The sequence below is a fragment of the Zonotrichia albicollis genome, chromosome 6 (assembly GCF_047830755.1).
Source record: "Zonotrichia albicollis isolate bZonAlb1 chromosome 6, bZonAlb1.hap1, whole genome shotgun sequence".
In the NCBI taxonomy this organism is placed as follows: domain Eukaryota; kingdom Metazoa; phylum Chordata; class Aves; order Passeriformes; family Passerellidae; genus Zonotrichia; species Zonotrichia albicollis.
Genome location: NC_133824.1, coordinates 37,195,222 through 37,216,847, shown reverse-complemented (window position 1 = coordinate 37,216,847; position 21,626 = coordinate 37,195,222). Strand labels below are relative to the sequence as shown.

At 39.9% G+C, this 21,626-nt stretch overlaps 1 protein-coding gene across 1 annotated transcript in view; it reads left to right on the top strand.

The window, feature by feature from the left end:
• The window catches only part of EHF (ETS homologous factor), a 34,252-nt gene extending 24,971 nt beyond the window's left edge, over nucleotides 1-9,281 (top strand). The window contains exons 7-9 of the mRNA XM_026792115.2: nucleotides 2,310-2,369; nucleotides 4,765-4,960; nucleotides 5,926-9,281. Of these exons, the coding sequence (XP_026647916.1) occupies nucleotides 2,310-2,369; nucleotides 4,765-4,960; nucleotides 5,926-6,025 (356 nt within the window). The 3' untranslated portion in view covers nucleotides 6,026-9,281. The remainder of the gene's footprint in view (nucleotides 1-2,309; nucleotides 2,370-4,764; nucleotides 4,961-5,925) is intronic.
• The last annotated feature ends 12,345 nt before the right edge of the window (nucleotides 9,282-21,626 follow it).

Sequence of the window (21,626 nt, the reverse complement as noted above, 5' to 3'; positions counted from 1 at the left end):
AGGCGCTGTAGGTCCTGGGAGGAGAAAGGAGAGTGTGTTGCTGTAGTCCAGCCTTGCTCTGGGGACAGCCCTGTGCTTCTGCATGTGCCCATGGCCCCAGCCCCTGTGCTTGCCGTCCCCTGCTCCTCCAGCCTCCTGAGCTGGACTGGCCAAGTGACATACAGTTTAAACCAATGCACTCAGCTGCATTAATTAAATTAACAAAAGAAAGTAACAAATTAACAGAATTACCACCAATAAAAACACAAAACAACAAAAACCAGCAACAAAAAAACCCCAAAAACCAAACCAAAACAAAAAAAACCAACGCCTCTCCCCCCCCCCCCCAAAAAAAAAAGGACAGAGGGAGAAAACTTGACCAGAATAAGAAAACCACCAAACCTTAAAAATCCCCAACCAAACAGCCTATCTTTCTCCGCCACCTCCACCCACTCTCACAAGATGGCTACCAGGATTTCAGGGCTCTCTGACAGGGCTGGGGACCTGTCCAGATCCCGGCACGGTGTGTTTATCTGCTGACTGCTTAAGCCTAGAGCTAGGGTGGCACGCCAAGGGCACAGCCTCCTGTAAAAACTAAATTTGTATATCCCGTAAAAAAATGGCTCATTCCTGAATCATATGCAAATAATGTGTAACCTTTTGTCAAAAGTTTTGCAAGACGGCTTTGTTGAAACTGCATCATAACTCTTTTCATCTGTCAGGCCCCAGCCTCCTAACATGGCATGTTTGAAACCAGTCTCCACGTAGGAGCTGTGGCAGAGCAGGAGGCTATTTACACAGCTGAAATCCAGAATAAATCACTGGCTAGGCAGAAGGCAGCTGAACTTCCAAGAATAAATTTCCAGCTAAGTGGAGCATAACAAACATTTGCAAGCGAATTGTGGGATTTTAAAATGAGAAGGATTTATATGAGGGCAAATAAAGAACTGGGTCCTGCAGTCGTTACCTGGAGTTCCCACAGGCTTTTAATAACATATGGGGAATAATAATCTGAGGAAAGGCAGTGAAATAAGCCTCATCTTACTTCCCCCATACCACACCCCCCTCCAAGCTGAGTGAGGTTCAGGCTAGTTCCTGCTCTTTGAGAGTGGGAAGGCAAAATGACTCAGAGCACGTTTGCTGCTTGGGGGTCAAGGACAGTAATTTATCAGACTTAGAATAGCAGAGGTTAGGCCTATCCCCACGGTCTTGTTCAGCTTATGTTTCCAGTTATGTATGAATAAAGCAAGTGTGTGAATAACTTTGCATCTACCTTTTCACATGCAGTTACTGCAGTAGCTTGTGCAAATCTGACAAGTTTCTATGCAAATAAATATTTCCTGTGAGTCATTTTCCCATGCAAATGCCTGGTTTCCATGAAAAGTATGATAATTGTGCATTCATAGAAGCTGGGAAAACATGCGTGGGACCTTAAGCTTTGCTTTATGGGATTCAGGGACAAGGTATGCTGAAAAGCAAACACAGAAGGGGCTCCCTCTCAGGTCTATCCCACAGATTTTGTGAGACTTAGAGCAATCAGATGAAAGCTATTCATTAAGTACAAGAGCAGAGCCAGGCTGCGGTGGTTTGGGGGCGGGAGGGTTGAACGTGCAGACGGCAAGGTAGGTTACAGTCATGAACAGGCGGAACTTAATTTTTTTTCATTTCTGAAGAAATGCTTGTGCCAGAAATCCTATTTCTCCTCTGGCTGGCTGCAGGTGATAAAGTACCATTGATGAGAAATGGCTTGTTCCTATGGCTCTGAGCCACAGAGAAATATATGCTTGTCCTGCTGCCAAAAACTCCTACCAGCGCAGCCCCTTTCCCCCACCCTGCCCCCCTAAACAACAGCGCTTTGCCAGTTCATTATGTTTTAGTCAGGTAGGTGTTCTGTGCATTGGTACCAGCACATACATTTCCCATTAGATCATCTCTTCAGAAACAAATAAGCCCCCAAAGATACGTGCTTCAGCAAAGACTAAGATAATGGGACAATTCAGGATTCCTTTTACAGATGTGATCATCCTATTTTTCTCTCTCTCACACACAATATGAGGTGAGGTATTTGTTAATCAAATTTAGCTTTCAAAAGCCAAATGTTTACCTCTGCATTCATTCTTTATTCATCAGTGGTCTCTTTGAGAAGTGTGCTGATTAACATATAGTACGGAAAACAAAACTCTCCCTCCTCACTTAGATTACCTTCCGAAAAGTGATTATCTTTAGAGGAGATATTTGTTCTTTTTTGTGGTTTTATTTCTTTCAACCTGCTAGTCAATGGAAAGCCTTTAATCAAATTTACAAATAGGCTTCATTTTCCTTCTCTGCAGACTCTTCAGATGCAAAAAAATCGCAAGATCATACCCCAAAGTCCCACACCAAGAAGCACAGTAAGTCAACATCCATGCTTTTAAGGGTTGGTTAGTTGATTGAAGGAAAAAGAAACAAATGAAAACCAGATCCTATTTGGGAGGGAAGAGGAAGCATTTTGAACGCAAAACTTATTAAATCGTTATTGTGAATGAATTCTGAAAGGATCTGACTATCTAGTACTGCTTGTTTACCTCATTTTTGGACTCCATATTGTTAAATTTTTCAAATTGTTTTATCAGTGAGGGCCTATGGGGAAGCAACCAGAAACCAGCTTCTTCTGCCCTGTATTGAGCTGGGCTGGTGGAGTGGAGTAAAGGAATGATGAGGAAGACCCAGGATTTAATCAGAAGGGCCTGTGCGTGGGCACAGTCATGCTGGTGCCTGTGCCTGCCAGGTGCAGCACACTCCACAGACCCTGCTCAGCGTCTCCTTGCAGAACTTCTCACACACGACATCACAAACAGGCACCTGTGCCTCAGTCTTGCCACCTTCTTATCCCCTGATATGACAGTCTCTCTGCTCCCCTCACCTACATTTTCTGCAAGATTTTATTCAACCTGACTCTGAAGACAAGATACTGTAATTGTGATTTCTGTACATAGTTCCATTTATGTACTTTACCAGGATGTTTTGATGCTGAAAATATCCTATGTGTGTCTTTTCCATCCTATTTATTTCCCTGATTATAATAGGAAAGCTTAGCATTGGTCTTTCACTGCATTTTGTGGTATTTGTGTTCATCCTTTTTCAATATGACCTCCAGATTATGCCTCTTCCTGACTCTTCTTATTCTTGTTCTGTCGCTTTGCCCCAGCAGAACTCCTGAACTTTATATCTGTACACAGATATCTGGGTTGTCAGGATTTTTGTGTGTGTGTGTGTGTATAATAAGGTTGTTCGTGAAAGGATTAGACAGGACTGGTCTGAAGAAAGTCCTGAGAAGAACTGAGGTCTGTCAGCCTGTTCAGCTTGGAGAAGAGAAAGCTGAAGGTTGACACATCCCAGTCTCCAGCTTCCTCAGGAAGGGCAGTGGAGGTGGAGGTGCTGATCTCCTCTGTCTAGTGACCAGTAATAGGACATGAGGAAAATGGAGTGAAGGTGTGCCAGGGAAAGTTTAGACTGCACGACAGAGAAGGTTCTTCACCCAGAAGGTGGTCAGGCACTGGAACAGGCTCCCCAGGAATGCGATCACAGCACCAAGCCTGACAGAGTTCAAGGAGCGTCTCAATAATGCTCTTAGTCATATGGCTTAGTTCTGTGATGTCCTGCAAGGAGCAGGGAGTAAGACTTGGTAATTTTTATAGGTCCTTTTCAACTTGAGATATTCTGTGATTCTAACATCTCATCAGTAACAGACTGGGCATATAAAACAGGTGACATTGCCAGTCTGGGCTAATCCTCTTCATTTCCAGTTCCTTCAGTACTGCTCCATATCGTGACCATAAGTTACTGGTGTCCAGATAGTCTACCACATTTTAATGGGTCCAGGAAACAATTATAATAATAAAGAAAAATAAAGGATTAGTTGACTTAAATCTAATTCTACTTATACTGCACTGCATACCATTTTCAAGTTACCTTCACACCTTTGACTAGCTTGTTTCCTTCTTAATTTGGTCTAATTGCATGCTTTTGAAGTCAGACCAAAGGACTGCTGTCTTTCTGGCTCACCTTGTCACTGTGTTTGTTATTCTTCATTTGTAAACTACTTCATCTGACTTGATGAATTTATTTAATTTTTTTTGACCTGGACTTTCTGGTGCTATCTTTATAGTAACTGTGAGACGTATTTGTGATTAAACTGAGAGATCTACCTGTTGAACTTGGAGATCTGTTTTCGTCTTTTCTACACCATGGTCAAACTTTTTGGTTTCCTTTTTACACACAGTTTTGGCTGGCCAGTTTTGTCACTGTCTTTCTATCCACTCTGCACCTTCTTACTTACTTATTCATGCAGAATGGCAGTTCACCTCCTGCACCTTCTGTCTGTCTTTTAAATGCAAGGAGGTTCGGTGCCTTCTTCAGAGTAATCTCAGCTGTTTCATGTGCCACACAATAATATCAGGTTACGTGCTGTGCTGTAGACAGAGATCAGGAGAAATGGGCAAATGAGATGAGGGGAAGGCTTAAACATGTTCTCTTTAGGGCAGAAACGGTGCCAAAGGCAGAAGGAAGCAGTGGGAGGTTTGGACTCTGCTTCCCCTGGTTGCTGGGGCTCCTGCCTGCCTGAGGCCAACACTTACCTGCAGTCGAAAGGCTGCCAGTGTTTTTCACCTGTATATCTCTGAGGTGGGGGTCCTGTGCTCCAGAAACTATGGCCTGAGTGTTCACCCTCTGTAGAAGACATAAAAATTGCAAGCATAACCCAGAGAGCTCTGGAGACACTCCTTCCTGCCCTCTTTCGTTTTTCAGACCCTCGAGGAACTCATCTTTGGGAATTTATTCGAGATATTCTTCTCAATCCTGAGAAAAACCCAGGATTAATCAAGTGGGAAGACCGGTCAGAAGGTGTCTTCAGATTTTTAAAATCTGAAGCTGTGGCTCAGCTGTGGGGAAAGAAGAAAAACAACAGCAGCATGACTTATGAGAAACTCAGCCGGGCTATGAGGTGAGCTGCATGTTGCTGAGGAAGACTGTGGCATGTACGCAGACCAGCTGGATGGAGGATTTGTCTGACTTTTGAAAATGATTTCTCAACAGCAGAAGTTGCTTTCTTTGACAGTCTCTTACACCAGTTTTGACATTGTAGCATGATGTTCTTTTCTTCTCCTGTTTCTGTAAAATGTATGATATATAAAACATTTTATAAACAATATATATAAATATATATAAATATATATAATATATATAATATATAAATATATAATAATATATATAAATATATATAATGATATATAAATATATATAATGATATATAAATATATATAATGATATATAAATATATATATATATAATATATAATGATATATAAATAATTGCTTATAGATATGTAAATTCTGTTTGGCTCCATCCAGACAACCAATGTAGGAAGGGAATATGGTTGCAGAAACCTGAGAATGTTTAAATGGCCCAGTAATGGCTGGAGACCTTGTTATTTCCAGCAATATTCAGAAACTAGGTATAACCCACCATCCATTGTCTTAAAATTGGTGTTAGGATTTTCTTTACTCTTTAATTCAACATTTTGAGAATTTTTTCATAATCTCTGAAACTTCAAAATATATTTTTAAAAGGGTGTTGAGGTTCTTTCCTGATCTGATTTTCAGATCCTGGCTTATCTGGAAAAAAACCCTGTGAAATCTCGTAAGAGTGTGTGATAAATACAGCAGTATGCTTTGACCTGAAACACAGTAAAATTAAAACTCAGAAGCTAATTAATATAAAGGAAAAAGAAAACATCCATTTTTCCTTCTCTGTCATTCAGTTATAATGATCTTAGATATTATATATATATATCTCAATAGAAAATCAAGACTTTTTAAGCTAGTCTAAGGGATTGTCTAGTTGGCACGGGCCTTTTAGGACCATAGCTGAATTTATTCTTATATCTTTTTTCTGTTTTTATTTTAACAGATACTATTACAAAAGAGAAATCCTTGAGCGTGTGGATGGTCGGAGATTAGTATATAAATTTGGAAAGAATGCCCGTGGTTGGAGAGAAAATGAAAATTAAATATATCAAGAAATAACATTTAAAACACGTGGATGTAAATATTCAAAGACTATTTTCTTATATTTATGTATCAAACTGGGGTGAGAAAACAATTCTACTTCTGTCGGGAAGAAAGAACATTATCATTATTGGTGTTAAAATTATTTTATTTGAAGTATGTCCTGTATGGGGAGAAAATGTACACAGTTTTCTGTGATATAAGTTAACATTATAGAATTATGATTAATTTTCCCTTCTTGTGAAGTTTTCCTCTTTTTTTTTTTAAATCATACAGGCATAATGTGATTTACGAGTCATATAAAGAAAGGGAAGGAGCTAAATATTAGGGCATTTAGGGAGTATGATAATCCGCTTTGGAAGGCAACAATAAGTGGAGGAAACAGTAAAGCATCTCTGAGCCAAGTAGCCTTCTTCCATAGTCAGATGGTTTATAGCTTTCCTTGGCCAATACCACTGGTTCCTTCCCGCCTCTGATTTCTGAGTGTTTTAATACTTTGCTGGCTTTCAGCTGCTTTTCTTGAATTAGACAGCAGGTTCCTCTTCAGCTGGCTTATCCCAGCCACAAGAACAGTGGCTCTGCAAGCTGGCTGTCAGCATTTATTTGGAGAGCCCATTCTACCTCCACCACTGAGACCTTTTTTTGTGGGCAGACATTTAGGATCAGACCTTACCTGATACTCAGTGTCCTCTCTAACCTCCTGGACTGCTGGAAGAGTGTTGATCTTGGGGACCAAAAGCTGTTGAAGGAAGATTGTTTTCTGACTGCGAAAACTTATTAAAAGGCACTGGTTTCCCAGCAGGAATGTTATTAATCCTCTCACCCTCTTGCACTTCAAATTAAAGCTTTCAAATCTGTGCCATATAGAGCAGTGAGGGGGTGGGCAAGCAGAACCTTTATTAATCCCTTGGCATGAGGAAGCAGTCTCCCCAGCTGTGATCCTCCAGGAAGGTCAAGTCTCACTTGGACAGATACTTTCAAAAAACCTTTGAGAAATGCAAAGCTAACCTGTGTGTAAAATATTAGTTCCCTCTGCTTTCCTCAAGTCTAATTCTATACTACACTTATATTTGTCATTTGTGCTTGGGATTCTTGGAGGAAAATCTCCATTAACATAAAGACACTGAAATTTTAGGGACATTCAAATCTGGGTCAGTATTTTGGGTTCACCTCTAGCAGCACTATGCAGACACTGAGTGTTCATCAGCAGCTTTTCCTTTCTCCAACTCACAAATGCTTTCTGCCAGCACTGAGCATATGCAGAATGTAGGGAAATAAAATCTAGAGAAGGCAGCACTTCACCAGGTCACTGAGTACATGAGATGTGGGAGTCGAGAAACAGGATTGTCTTGGTGATGTTAACAGAGGTGAAACCAAGATCAATTTCAAATTACTTTTTCAGGGATTGGAATTTGGAAAACAATAACAGGGACTGAGAAGTCCAAATTTAAAAAAAGAAAAGGAAAAAAAAAGAAAATCAAGTGTATTAAATCCATCCAATATCTATTTCCTGAGGCATCCCCTGGGTTTGAATCCATATTAGCTTGAAATACAGCAAGATACAGCTGGAGGTTGCAGGATATTCTATTTTTGTTTGTCTTAAAAGGAAATAGAGATGAAACCAAGAGACAACAGAAGTATCAATATGAAGGGTATAAAAAGTGCTTAGCAACAATTTGTAGGCAAACATGAGAGCCTAACTTGTTATCTACACATGTAGGGCACGTTAAACAATAGCACCACCTCCTACACTGTGTATGTGAGAGCTGTCACCATCAATTACCCATACATGACAATTTTTACTTTTCATAACCTGGGTGGAGAGAGCTTCATCTTATTTACAAATCAAATAATAAGCTTGTGTACTTCAAAGCATTTTTTTCTCTCAGTCTATCTCTTTTTTTTTTTTTTTACTGTCTGTGCTAGCCTTGCTTGCTTTTGCAAACTCAATAATTTCATTTTTTAGCTTGATTTGCTACATTTCACTTCCTTTAATATAATTTTGTAGTTCATATAACAAGGATCAGGCCACCAGATAAGAAGAGCACTTTCACTTTGCTCCTAAGACCATTTCTTCCCCTTACCTGATGGTTGTTTGTAGCCCTTTGCTCTATGCTCTTCACACCACCTCCACACCCTGGGTGAAAATCTGAGATCAGTGGTAGCATCACAAATCTGCAATGCAGTTGTACTCTATCTTAGGTTAACATTTATCTTATAGTAATGGATTGTAATAATTCTTGAATTTGCTTTCTACTTGATCTCTCACAAAATTTCTTGGGAGATAAAATGAACCTGCGATATATGCGTGTCACCACTTGGTTGCTGAGCAGCAGCTAAACCTGCTTCTAAAAGGTTTTGAAAGATAAAACTGTACTTAGAATCATTCTGTATAAATTGAGAGAGTGTTTATGTTGGGGTGCAGTATAAATGGTCTTCCACTGTCACATCTTTCAGCACATGGAAATCATGCAAGTTTCTGTTTCCACCCTGCAGAACTTTGCAGTGTTGTAGGTACTCGTCATTCAGCATTACAATAGCACTAAGTTGGAATAGAAGCCAGCCAACATTTACTCTGTTTTACAAATCTTTGCCTAAGACAAACACAAAGGACTGTTTAAAATTACAGTTCTTGCCAAGGACAGATGCAACCAACCAAAGAGAGTCTTTTTACCAGACCTAAGCAAACGGAGAAAATGAAGAGATGAATTTTTATGTAAATTGCTATTTAAACAAAAAGCATTTCTGATTGCTCTTTTATTTTGTGTTTCAGAGGCTGAGCAATCATATTTTTAGATGTATCCTTTAAGTTAGCAGCTGCTGAACTGGTAGCACCATGTGTATAGATTTTTATTGTACCATAATTTTTCGTATGTATAAAGCTCTAGATAGGAAAGTATATTGTATTTATACAGTCAGATGCAAATCACAACGTCAAAGAGTTGGCATGAGCACTCTCAATATTTTCTGCACAAAATTAGAGCAACTTGCTCTAAAAACATCCTGAGAAACTGTATGTAGGCTGTTGAACTACATAGACATTAAAATGTTTAGTTACATTTTCATGTTTCTTTCTGCAGCACATTGCATAATTCCTGCTTGCTTCTCACAGCATCGTCTTCAATGTCTACGTGTGGAAACAAATCCAAGTTAGATATTTCACTATTGCCATTGTAAATCTCAGCTTGGAGACAATGTATTCACAAAATGGTTCTAAAGACTGTTTCTATTTTTGTGAATATGATATAAATTCAAATAAAACACTCATGAAAGAATATATTTGATTAATGTTTATCTTCCCTGTTTTATTTCTTGTGATTGGAAGTGACTGATGTGAATTCTTTCAGTACTGAATAATATTTTAATATTTATGAGAGGAGTGCTGTAACTAGAACAAAATCCAATAGCTTAAATTTACTGATATGTTGAATACCTCATCTATTGTGAAGATACTCGGTTTCCAAACCTGTTTTATGTCTCACAGGCCTCACCGAAATAATGGATTATGTCAACACAGCTAGACTGCCTTTCTTGTTTGGCTACTAAACTTAACAAAGGCCTGACTTCAGCACTGATTTAACTTCAAGGTATTTTGAAGTGTGTGCAAGGGCTAGGCTGATTAAGGATGCCATTACTCAAACCAAGCATTTCCTTTACTGAGTCAAAGCAGCTGAAATGAAGAAATCCTGTCCTTCATGTTATTTTCCATCTGAATGATGGCTATGAAAAGGGGACATCTCTCCTGATTCACTCTGCAGTTTGAGGTAAAAAGAGTGAAAATGCCTACAGTTAAAAGCAAGTCAGGGCAGACTCCTGTGGCACTTGCAGTCTGGGGGCTGTGGCTGTGCCAGCTGGGTGCAGCCCATTGGTGCCCTGCTGGTGTCCCAGGCTGGCAGCACGAGGTGGTGCAGAGCAGCCAGTCTGACACAGAGCTGAGCCTGCTGCTGTGCCAGCACATCTGGAGTTGGGCTGCAATCTCAATCAGGAGCTTCACCGCAATAGGACAGGCCACATCATCGTGCTCTAATCTGCAAACGTGCAGAATTTTAAGCGAGAGGTTCCCCTGCCATTGAAATTATGCATATGGGTGTTTGAGGACGGTGGCTCTGGAAGTGTTCAGTCTATGTTGAATCAGTCTATATTTGAACCTGGAATTTCAAAGGGGCTCCAATATTATGTCCACATAAATAGGAGAATGAGTTTGAGTTTTGAACCCAAGTACAAACCCCATGTTTAGCATGCAAAATCAGTGTCCCAAGAGTGGTCATAGTTTAAGAACTTGGGAGTCCCAAACTAGGCTTCAAAAGGAATTGGAACTAGATTTCAGGCAAGTTCAGATTGAGATTTAAATAAGCACAGCTGGTTTTCCAGTAAGTGATTGGGGCTTTTATTTCTAGCAAGCTGAGGCCAATATTTGAGACAAACACAGATGAGAATATTGTTTGGAAGCATGCAAATAATTGCTCACCTAATAAACTCCCCTACACCCCCCATTAAAAAAAAATTAAACCAAAACTTGTCTTTTGGTTGTCATTTAAATTGAAGAAAACTGCAGTTTTCAGCTGCAGTCTAAGGCCATGTGAAATAAAAATTCAAAGCAAAATTCAGTTTACCAATCCTATGTAAATTGAGAATAAATAAGAGGAGTGCTGTAAACAGAGTCTACCTACATCTTAACATGATATAAATTTGGGTGTATGTCTGCATCAAGGACAAGTGAGAATTGCTTCAGGTAAGTGAAATCTGGTACTAACAAAAAAAAAAGGTGATTAAGAGTTACCAATACTAATAGCTTCCAAAAAATGGGTGAGTTACAATAATTTGAAAGATAGATTATCTCTCTGGATTTTCAGTATTTGCTCCCTTGCTGATGAAGATTTGCACAATGCAGTCTTAAGTTCTAAACTTTGTGCAAGCCTAGAATTTTCTCCAACAGCTACCCTTTCCCCAGATATTTAGCTCCTTCAGTCACTTCGGTGTTAAAGAAAATAATAGGGAAAGAAACAAATAAAGCAGGAAGAAGTGACTGGGTCAATGACCAGGTCTTAATGCACCAAAAATTCTGTGTGGAAATACAAAGGCTGTATGTGCAAAAAAATTTAATAACATCCAAGTCAGTCTATTTATAGTCTTTCCATCACAAGTTGGTCGCAAAAATTAAACATAAATTAGTGTTTACAAGTTTAATTATAGCTTTTAGAAGAACAAGAAATTATAGCAATATTTCTTTGTGTGCTGCATCATCTTGTGTACCTAAAAAAAATTAATTATGAAAAATGACTGAAGCATTATTTCTGCTGAAGAATTTCTCCCCTCTGTATTCAGTAGGGTATGATATCCTCTTTGCTTTCGTCTTGGCTTGAAATTCAACAATAAGATTCAGTCTCAACACGGGGAATGAAGAAGGAGATGGATGATCTGTGTTATAGCAGGTATTTCAAAGCAAATAGGCAAACTGTAGCTTCTTCTTTCTAAATTCTTGGTTCCTTATTTAGCATTTATACTGTCCCTGGGAACAAGATGTGAAGTTGGGGATAAATACCAGTATCAGTGACACATCTTGTGAATTTTGCAGAGGAGACTCTCCATCCCTCTGTAGGAGTGGTGAAGAGAACTTCAGAGCATGAAGATTGTGAAACTCTTCTTATACCTGAGTATGTTGTGAGGCTGAATTCAACACCTTAAAACCTGTTTTCTAAAGCTCCTGCCTGTGTTTTGAAAGCTTTGGACAATAATGAAGCCTTCAGCATTGTGTGGCAAGGGGATTATTGTACTTCACAGCTCACTAGGGAACGGCACAGGATGGCACACCTCATAGCAGCCAGAGATGAGGAGAAATGCTGTGTTTGAGTCCATGCTGCAGCCTCTGGAGTCTGCAGGGCTCAGGAGAAGTGCTGTGTTTGAGTCCATGCTGCAGCCTCTGGAGTCTGCAGGGCTCTCCCTCTGCTGAGGTCTAGTGCCACTGTACACCTTCATCTGCATTTCTCAGATGTGCCAAGGCAAAGAGGGGCTGGAGACTTTTAAGAATGCATTGCAGATGCTTTTGTGAGTGCTGCAGAAAGGTCAGAGGGTTACTGGCGCTGCTGAAGTTCCTGGAGGTGATGCTGACATGAGGATGCTAAGACACAGCTGCCAGCTGGAGAAATGGTGTGGGAGAAGGGGCCTCTCCCTTCTTCAAGTCTTGCTGGCTTTCCTCTCTATTTGTCAGCTTCTGTCTCCATTTTTTTTTCTCACATCCCTTTCCCAAGCAGTGTGGTTGTAACATCACTGACTGTACCCATGGGAACTGCTCTTTCCCTGGAAGGGGATGTAAAGTGTTTGTCTTCTGAGTTGTTGAGTTCTAAGGCCAAACCCTCTGGCTCTAGTTCACATCTTTATAGGCTGTTAATTTGCCAAAGTGGGGAGATTCAAAATGCAACTCAAATCTGTAACCAGGGGCTGTCTTATGGAGTCACTGGATTTCAGAGAGGATGGAGGCTCACACCACAGGTCTGATCTTGCCCAGCCTCCTGTAGACTGTGGTACTTCTCAACACAGTCATCCTGTGAAGCCTGTGCCCAAACACTGACAGAAGGAGAAACAACATTCACCACCAAATACTCATAGACTGGAATCTTATGCTGTCTAAGATCCCTGTATTTTCAAAGAAAGCTCAAATAGACATACACTTAATTAAAAAAAAAAAAAAGAGAGAACACATCACCTTGAATTTCATCCTGCTCACAGCAGATAGAATCATAATGTCTCAGGTAATTAGCTTTGCCTGAGATGATGATCACTCATTTTAAGAGTATATAAAACCTATGAGTTGTGATGTGGGGCAACCTGCAACTCTCCATGCATCCTTCTAGAATTCCCTCTGTACTCCTGTATCTCTCTCTGAATCATACCTCCTCTCCTGGGGAAAGGCTCCCCAGAGCTTATCAGATTCAATTATTGCTGTTTCATATCGATGTTCTCATGTGAAATCAGAATACAAATAAGCCAAGACTACCTCCATACCCCCAAACAATTACAAATGCCGATGAATCACCAGTTATTCATGCCAAACCAATATTTTTCAGTATTTTATAGTTCATGAGTGAAACATTTCAGCATGTTCAAACTGAAATCACCGGCCTGCCAGGAGGCATTTCATGGAGAAAGGCACTCTGCTTGGGGACACATGGCATACCCAGCAGCTGCCATGCAGTCACATTTGTCTTATGCACACTTTGTATTTTTTCCAGTAGGTTTGGAGGTGAAGGGTTAATAAAAGTTGTATTTACTTTCAAGAAAGTTTAGCGTTAGATGATAAAGCTAATCCAATTTTTTACTTTGCTGCCACTGTATGACACACACATGCACTTTGCCCTCCTACTTCCCCAGACTTTTCATCTGATGTGATTTTTAAATACACATACAATGAAAAGTTATGTGGTGGTTAAAACTTTTTTTTCTGGTGTGTAGAAAGAATTTAATTCACTATGCATGGATAACCCATTTGTTTATACTCAAGTTAAGAACAAAGCCAGCTAATAAGCTTTGCTGTCACCTTAAATAAATGGTTTCACAAGATAATAACTCCATGCAGCTACGCCCAAGGACCATCAGCATTTTTGAAGACTCTTTATGTTTCAGAAAAAGAAGTCACACTGTAAAAGCCAGAAACACTGTGGGAGAGCTATTAAAAGGTGGTATTTTGTTTGGATATCAAGGTTAAGAGTTACTGGGGACCTGTGGCCACAGAGGCTTTAAGCAGATCCCCCACTCCACAAAGGGTGTACACCAGCAAGCCTTTACTCAGCTTGGAGGAAGGCAAGGCTAGAAACTGAGCCTTATCACAAACATATGTCCCAGCATATGTGAAACACCTTGAGCTTGATTGCAGATAATAGTCATAGCCTGTTCAAGCTGACTTGAAATCCTTCTGAAAGGGCAGCTCTGGCTCCCGTGTCTAGTTTCTCTGTGCCTATTTGATGCCCAGTGTTTGTACCGGCGCTGCCAGATCCAGAAGTCACTCTGAAATGAAAAAGGGAAGTCTTTTTGTTAGATCTTCATATTCTGAGGCCACAGGATCATTAGTCCCAACTCAAGGGAGCAATTGGACACCTGCAGTCAGAGGAACAGGAGTTGGAGATGACTTCCTACCCCTTTAGCAACTCTTTCAGTGTAAGCCAGTTTGTGAAACCTCAAACCTGCTTCATGGAGAGACTTCATGCACATGTGTGTGAGAACCTAGGAAGTGTGTAAATATCTAAATTAGCAACACCTTTCTTTTAATTTTGTATGGCAATGAGATAATTTTGTGTTTTATTTTTATGATGATGTTTCTCTGGCCTTAAGAGTGTTTTCGTGTGCTTATCAAAACACAAATATCCAGGGACTAGTGAGACTGGGGCATGAAACTCTTTTAGTACTAAATGTGGCAATCCAGGGGTATTGCAAACTTCCTCTGCCGAGCAATACAGTCATTTTCTGGGGAGTCAGTAACACAGGGTATTTGTTTGAGAAAGATACCTCCTACTAGTGAGTATTCTCACAGGATGATGAGCAGGTCACATGAGTCACAAGGATCTCTGAAACTCTGACATCCATGCCTGAGGAGTGAGGGAAGAAAAGGAATCAAAACCACTGATAAATGGGCTTGGGATGATGTTGGTGTTTTTTATGTGTACCACGAAGATAAAGAGATATAAGTAGTGGAATATAACTTTAACAAGAGAAACTGCAAAGATGAGCTTTGGGAATAACTTCTTGACTTGTCCTTCTGAAGGGCAGGTTGAGTAACTGGAGCTGCTTGGTCTGCAGAGCTGTTCCATGCTCACTGTGCTGCAGTGTACAGTCAGAATTAAAAACTAATATAACTGTTATGACTGAAATTGCAGTGTGATGCATCAAGTCCTTTTGAACTCTGGATGCTGCATTTGCCTGTTAATATCTGAGAATAATTACCTCATCTCTCCTGAGAGAAGCGGTTGAGGCCCTGTCACTGAGCACCAGCAGGGCCTGATTTTCAGAGGCAGTGAGCAATCACCTATCCATGAAAAACCAAGATGGAAAATAAACTGCAGATAACAAACTGGTGCCAGCAGGATAGGATAGCTGTGAGGTGTTACATATTTTTTCAGTTTCAAACTTTTGGGACTGCATTATTTGTATTCATGTGATATTCTAGTAAATATGTTTTTTTTTAAAAAAAATACTCTGTAATCAACCCACACAGCTCAGTTCCTCTGCCAGTTCCCACATCTTCTTTCCTCAGCCCACTGAAAATTCTTGGTTGAAAAAAACCCTAAGAAACCACAAGTGGAGTGGATCATCACACCCCTGCAAAGGCTTGGTTGCAGAAAATTAATTTCTCTTGGCTAGATTCTTCCCAGGGCTTACACATCTGCCCAAAGGAGTGAAGCAGAAAAGTGCATCTCCTACCTAATGCCTAGCAGCAACTACACATTTGGTTTTGGGTGTGGTGTCCAGGCCAGACATCTGTTCTGGGCACACGAGCATGGGCACAGAGGTGGTGTGGAGACAGCAATCCTTCTCTGCCTCAGGTGATGAACACGGGCAGATGGGAACTGCCCTGTGAGGAATAGATGCAGCTGCTCCCTTCCAGGAAAATTAGCAAAGAAAATATGACTTTGAGGAAGTTTGTGGGTTTCTTTGAAACAAGACAGCTACAAGTATCCTTTTATATCCTGATTGAGGTACTAAGAAGTCTATGGCCCAAGTGTTTGGGTAGCAGAAGGTGGATCCCTTTACAGCTGGGGAGGCCAAGGTACTGCAGTAACAGTGCCCATCCTCCTTTTCCTGCTGTGTCCTGGTGAAAAGGCAGCTTCATGCACTGCAGTGGAAAGGGGTAGCATGAAGAGCTCAGGTTTTACTATCTTGAGGTGTTCTGGAGTATGTTACTTTTTATCTACCAAATGCAATAAAGCATAAATCCTAGCTATGACCTGGATCATTACCTGGATGTGGAAATGTATCCATGACCCATGTGTCACATGTGTTCATACATCAATGGGTTCCCAGAGAAATTGTCCTGTATATTGGAGTCCAAACTTGCCAAGCACTTCAGCATGCGTCCTCTCTTTTTCTCATTGGCAAAGGCTGATTTTTTTTTCCTCTGGCTGTTGTTTTGAGATAATGGAGGCTTCGTTCTTCTTTCCTTTAGTGTAATTGTAAGTGTTTTTCTCCTAAATTCGGCTTTTGATAAACAGGGTGATGTGCTCATACCTCTGTGACGCGCTATGTGGTTACTTATTAAAGGACTTTGTTGTGTGCATAGGAATATGAAAAGAACTGTTTTGGTTTCAGTCACTTGGAGGGATCTTGTGGTGGATGGCGCCAACCATTCCAGACAGAGACTCTGCAGCTCATCACTGTGTCATGTTGTATCCAGACACAAATCTTTCTCAGTGCTTCAGGTGGTTGCAGCTGAAGCACAAAGCTGGCTTATGACAAATGTCTGTGTGGGAGATGCAGCTGCAACACCCATGATTCTTGCTGAATTATTTCTGGAGCGTGATATGTTTGAAAAGACCATTTCTCCAATGCCTTTTGCTCTATTATACAGCTTTATTTTCTGCTCTAATATGGAGAAAGCAAGATGAGACAGCTCAGGTAATGATCCCTGGAGTTTTTTTCTCATAAATTTTTGACTCTACTTTGGGCCTGTCAGTTTTATTTCACCATGTAGAAACTATAAGCGAGGTACTGAGCATGGTATGAAAGTGGAAAATTTCTGCTAGTAGGGTTTTTCTTGATGCATGACTCAGGGGAAAAAACAGGAAAGAAATACTAGGTTCTTAAATTAATCACAATGTTTTTTGTGTTGGGTTGGTTTTATGCCTGTTTTTTTATCCAGAAAGCATGCTGCAGTTCAGTAAAAGCAAACATGACTTATGACTTCTAAAAATTTTAACATACTATTTTTTAAAAATATCTTGAAAGTTTTCAAAAAATATACTGCAATATATATAAAAAGCTAATTTTTTTTTTGGAAGAGTTTTATTTTATTTTTTCTTTTTTCTCTGTACCCATCTGACTAGTGAGAGCCTTTTGAAACTTTCCCACTGGCAATTTGGTTGGACTCCTGATCAGCATACCCACAAAAATTAGGATCAGAAAAAAAGAAATGACACCTCAGAATGGAATGACTAAAGGATATGAACTGAATGTTTCACATCAGCAGGTCTTTCCAAAATATGGAAACTTAAACCATTTCTGTTCAAATGGTTTAGGAAGGTGTTTGAGGCGATCTTTGAGTTAACAGTGTGTTCAAAGAAGAAAAACAGAGCTATGGTAAACCGAAAATGCAAAAGCAGAAACTGTACTGTAAAAGGGGATGGTGAGGAGAAGAGGACCAAGTCAAATGTAGGTCAGAAAGTGTAACTGTGGCTTCTCCAAAGTTGCTACCCATACTCTATTTGCAAAACACGTGTAAAGCCACAATGGATTTCCAAGGACAATCCCAACCACTTTTATGCTGTGTCAGTGTGATAGGCTGACATTTCTTTATAAACAGGAAAGAGAACATGTTGGGTTTGCTGTGTTAGGCTTTTGACTGCTTCATAGATACTTTCATAAACAAAGCATGAAAACAGGATCCTAATGAAATTACTCTGAACTGTGCTCAAACTCATTGCAAAATTGGACCCAGGAGTGGCTGTTAGTGATTCACTGTCAAACTAAGTTGAATTAAATGTGACTCCCCTGTGATCTTTCATGGGCCAAATACTATTCAGTATTTTCATTAATGACTTTGCTTATGAAGAAACAGAGTCAGTTTGCTGAGTTTGTAGGTCATGCCAGCCAGCCCTTTGAAGGAAAGGGTGAAAATTCAGGACAACGATGATACACTACAGAAGTGATAAGTAAATAAGTAAAAGGCCATTCCAGACAAACAAAAGCAAGAGCAATGGCTCAATATGTTGCACAAATATGCAAATTGCACAAATATGAGGTGGTAATGACTTATTGTATGGTTGTTTTGTAAAAAGAAGGAATGCAGTGTTGCAGTGGCTCACCGGTTATAAACGAGTTGGCAGTGCCATGCTGCTGTGAAAAAAGTGGATGAGAACATATAAATAGGTGTGACAGCTGTGAGATAAGAACACTGCCCTTCCAGCCTACTCAGCAGAAGTGAGACTAGCTTTAGGTACAGCAAGGTGTTCAGCTTTGGACACCATACTTCTTTTAAAATTAAAAAAATAAAAACTCAATCAAAACCAGTTACCTCGTAGTACAGCAAGAAGGACTGGAGAGCTCATAAAGATATTTTATAAAGAAAGTTTGGAATACCAGGGTAATTTTACAGAAGGATGGTAGCAGTCTTCAAACATGTAAAAAGTTGTGAGACAAAAAAAGATTAATCTTTCCCCATTACTAGTGAGACAAAAAGAGTGATAACAAGCCAGAATTATAGTGAATGAAATTTGGGTTACATGTACGCAAGGGATTTGTGATGGTGTGGATAGGAATCCCAACAGCAGACATTTGTAAGAATAAGTTAGACCAACATCTTAGGGAAGTGCAGATGGTCTTTCTTTTGGGTGAGGGATGAACTGGCATCATCTTAGATCTTTTCCAGCTTGTCATTTTATGACTCTGCAATATGTCTTCATGAATCATGTAAGCACCAATGAAACACAAATGTCTCCATGAAAAAAATATTTTTCAAAATCTTCTGACCAAGCTACATGCATTGACAGTTCATAAAGTTGGCTTTTGTTAGGATTTCACTGTTGTGTTTGGTCAATTTTTCCTATAATTTGCAAGAAATCATAGGCATTTCTTGGACAGAAGAGTAGCATGTGGACAAACCTTTTAAATGCAAATATGTGCAGTATTCAAACTGGCTGCAGAGGACAGGTGGGAGAACAGCTCAGAAAGACCTACTCTGAGTCATGCTTGAGCCTCACCTTTCTAACCTGCTAGGTCATTGTTTACTGTGTACTGTTTCCCTGCAGGTGAGTGATAATGAAAGTTCAAATGTTAAAAGAAATTGAGAGTTTGTTGTTCTCATTACATTGTGGAGAGCATTAACCTAGATTGGTCTATGCTGCTACACTGGCAGCATCATGTGCTGCAGATAACTGCTGTCCTAGCTACAAAAAGATGCAACATAAAATTTCCTGTATGCATCTAACACAATTTCATCATCCAGCCTGGTGCAGTATCCTAAAATACCTTTCAATCCTGCCTTCAAAATATTTTTGTCAGAAACAGAAGTATAGTAATCCTCACACCAGTTCTATACACAAAAGAATGGCAGTCTCTAGTTGGTGTTTTTGAGATGCTTATGTACATGCCTGTGTAGACTTGAGCTGAATAAACTTCCTCAATGACATATGAATAGATCCTGAATGCAAATGCATCTGCCAGGTACGAGCAGCTACCCTGCTCTGGGATTGTCCTTTCCTTTCATTTAGCTGCCACAAAGCGCTCTCATTTCTTGTGAAATGCTTCTGCTGAATGTGTTAGAAAATAAGGTTAAATGGGTTTTGTTTATTTGGTAAAAAAAATTCTTAACCCTAAAAAATGAAAGGCAACATAAGACATTTCTGGTTTGACAGAAAAGATCATCCACCCAGTTAATATGCCTGCCTAGTTGCCTTTTGTTTCATGAAAATTGAAACTTTTAGCCAATCCCAGTCTTCTTGTTAACCAGTTGTAGGCACCCAATGAAAGGTGAATATGTGGAATTGATTTCAAAAGAAACAGAACAAGTTAAAGGAGTTTGTGCTATTTTTTTCCCCTTTCACATGTAGATCATCTCTTTTGCAACAGTTTCATTCTCTGGTTTCACTCTCCAGTTTTAGTCTTCAGCTGAGTTCTCAGCTAAAGAGAAAAGCTGAGAAATCTTACTATTGAACATCCATATCACAATCAACAAAGCACCAAGGAAAGGAGATCTAGCCATCCAAAATGTAGCTGATAGAAACAAAATGCCTTAGTGTTGATCTTCTAAGCTGATACTTGCTCTGTAGGAAGGCAGTGACAAAAGCCTGGCTGCAGCTTATTATGATCAATTATCTGAGGATCCTCTGTAGTGAAGGAACAATTTTTGTGTTTGCGTGTGGGTTTGGGACATGCAGGATGTGCAATGCCTGTGTTGGGAGAGTCAGCAATCAAACACTGCAGGTCAGCAGCACACTGCACAACACTGCCGGAAGAGTAAAAATCCTATGCAGAGAAAGAGCAAGCCTATGCTGGCTGTGGTATCAGATCAGTTTGTAGCAACAACAGATAAGTGCTAATGACTAATTTACTTAGCACTACTGAGTTAATTCTATTACCTAGAAAAAGGCTCTCTCTACCTTGGCATTTGGACAATTCCAGTGCAAAATCAAAAAAGAGATGATGACCCAAGAGTTAACAAGAGGGAAACATCTTCCTGCACTTGCCAGACCACAGCAAAATGGATTTGGCACTTGGTTCTGTCATCCTAAGGTACATGCAATGATGTCGGGCTTGGATATATCAGTAATCAAGGACTCAGTCTCAGGCTGCTATCTTCTGAGGATAACTTGCTCTCTTCCTGATGCCTAATAGGAACTGGGATATGCCTAATCAGACCAAGCAAAAGATGTAGAGATTAAACTGCACCATTGGTATGCACTGGTGAGATGCCTGGAGAAGATCTCTCACATGCAACAGCTTTATTTCCATGCCTAAATTATTTACTTCTTTATTAAGTCCACTTGAATCAGCATTTCATCCCAGGAAATTAAACGTATGTGAAAGAAGAGTTGGCATCTTGACCACAAGATATGCTATAGGTGTGGATTTAAATACACAAGCCTGCAGAGTTAGATATTACTAATGAGGGAAATAGAGCAGAAAAATAATTTGCATGTGCTCACTCTTGGGGGGAAAAAAGTCACAGAAGTCCTAAAAGGTTGATGAAAAGAATTTAAAAGCTAAAAGAAAGCAGAGCTATCACAAATATATAAATTCTCAAAGAGCTGCTGTTTCACTTCATGAACAGACTTGATTTCACCAATGTAGGAAAGGTGGCAGAATGATCTGCTTATAGTTATGATACAGCTTTAAGACTCTCTGAATGTTTCCATTATTCGGAGAAAGAAATCTATAGCTTGTGAATAACTCTGTCCTCCCCTGCTTGAGACCAGAAGCAGTCATGATATTTTGGCATGAAATGTTTTATCTCCAGAAACCCCAAGGTAAAATTTTCCTTATGATCCCCTGGAGATTTTATTGTCATTTTAAAATCAGCTCCTGCCTCACCCCTTCTCAACTGCAGGATACAGGAGGAGGGCTGGAGAGATGCTGCTGGAGATGGCAGCCCTGATAGGCACCAACTTGGTGCTCCAGGGATGATGGTCCTGCATAGGCACCATCAGCAAGAAGTTTTAGTGATTCTTCACATGAGCTGTGATAGGAGCAGACTGCTGCACATGAAAGATTCCATATCCCAATTACTTACTGCTCAGTTATACAACACCCCCCAAGGTTTTAAATTTCTAATGAAAGCACACTTTGATCTTAGTTCTCTGGAAAGAGGGCAATTTGTTAACCATGAAACAATAGGATTGCCTCTTGCCATACCAAATAGTTCAGCCATATTTTAAGAGCTTTGTAAAATCATTGTAGCAGAGA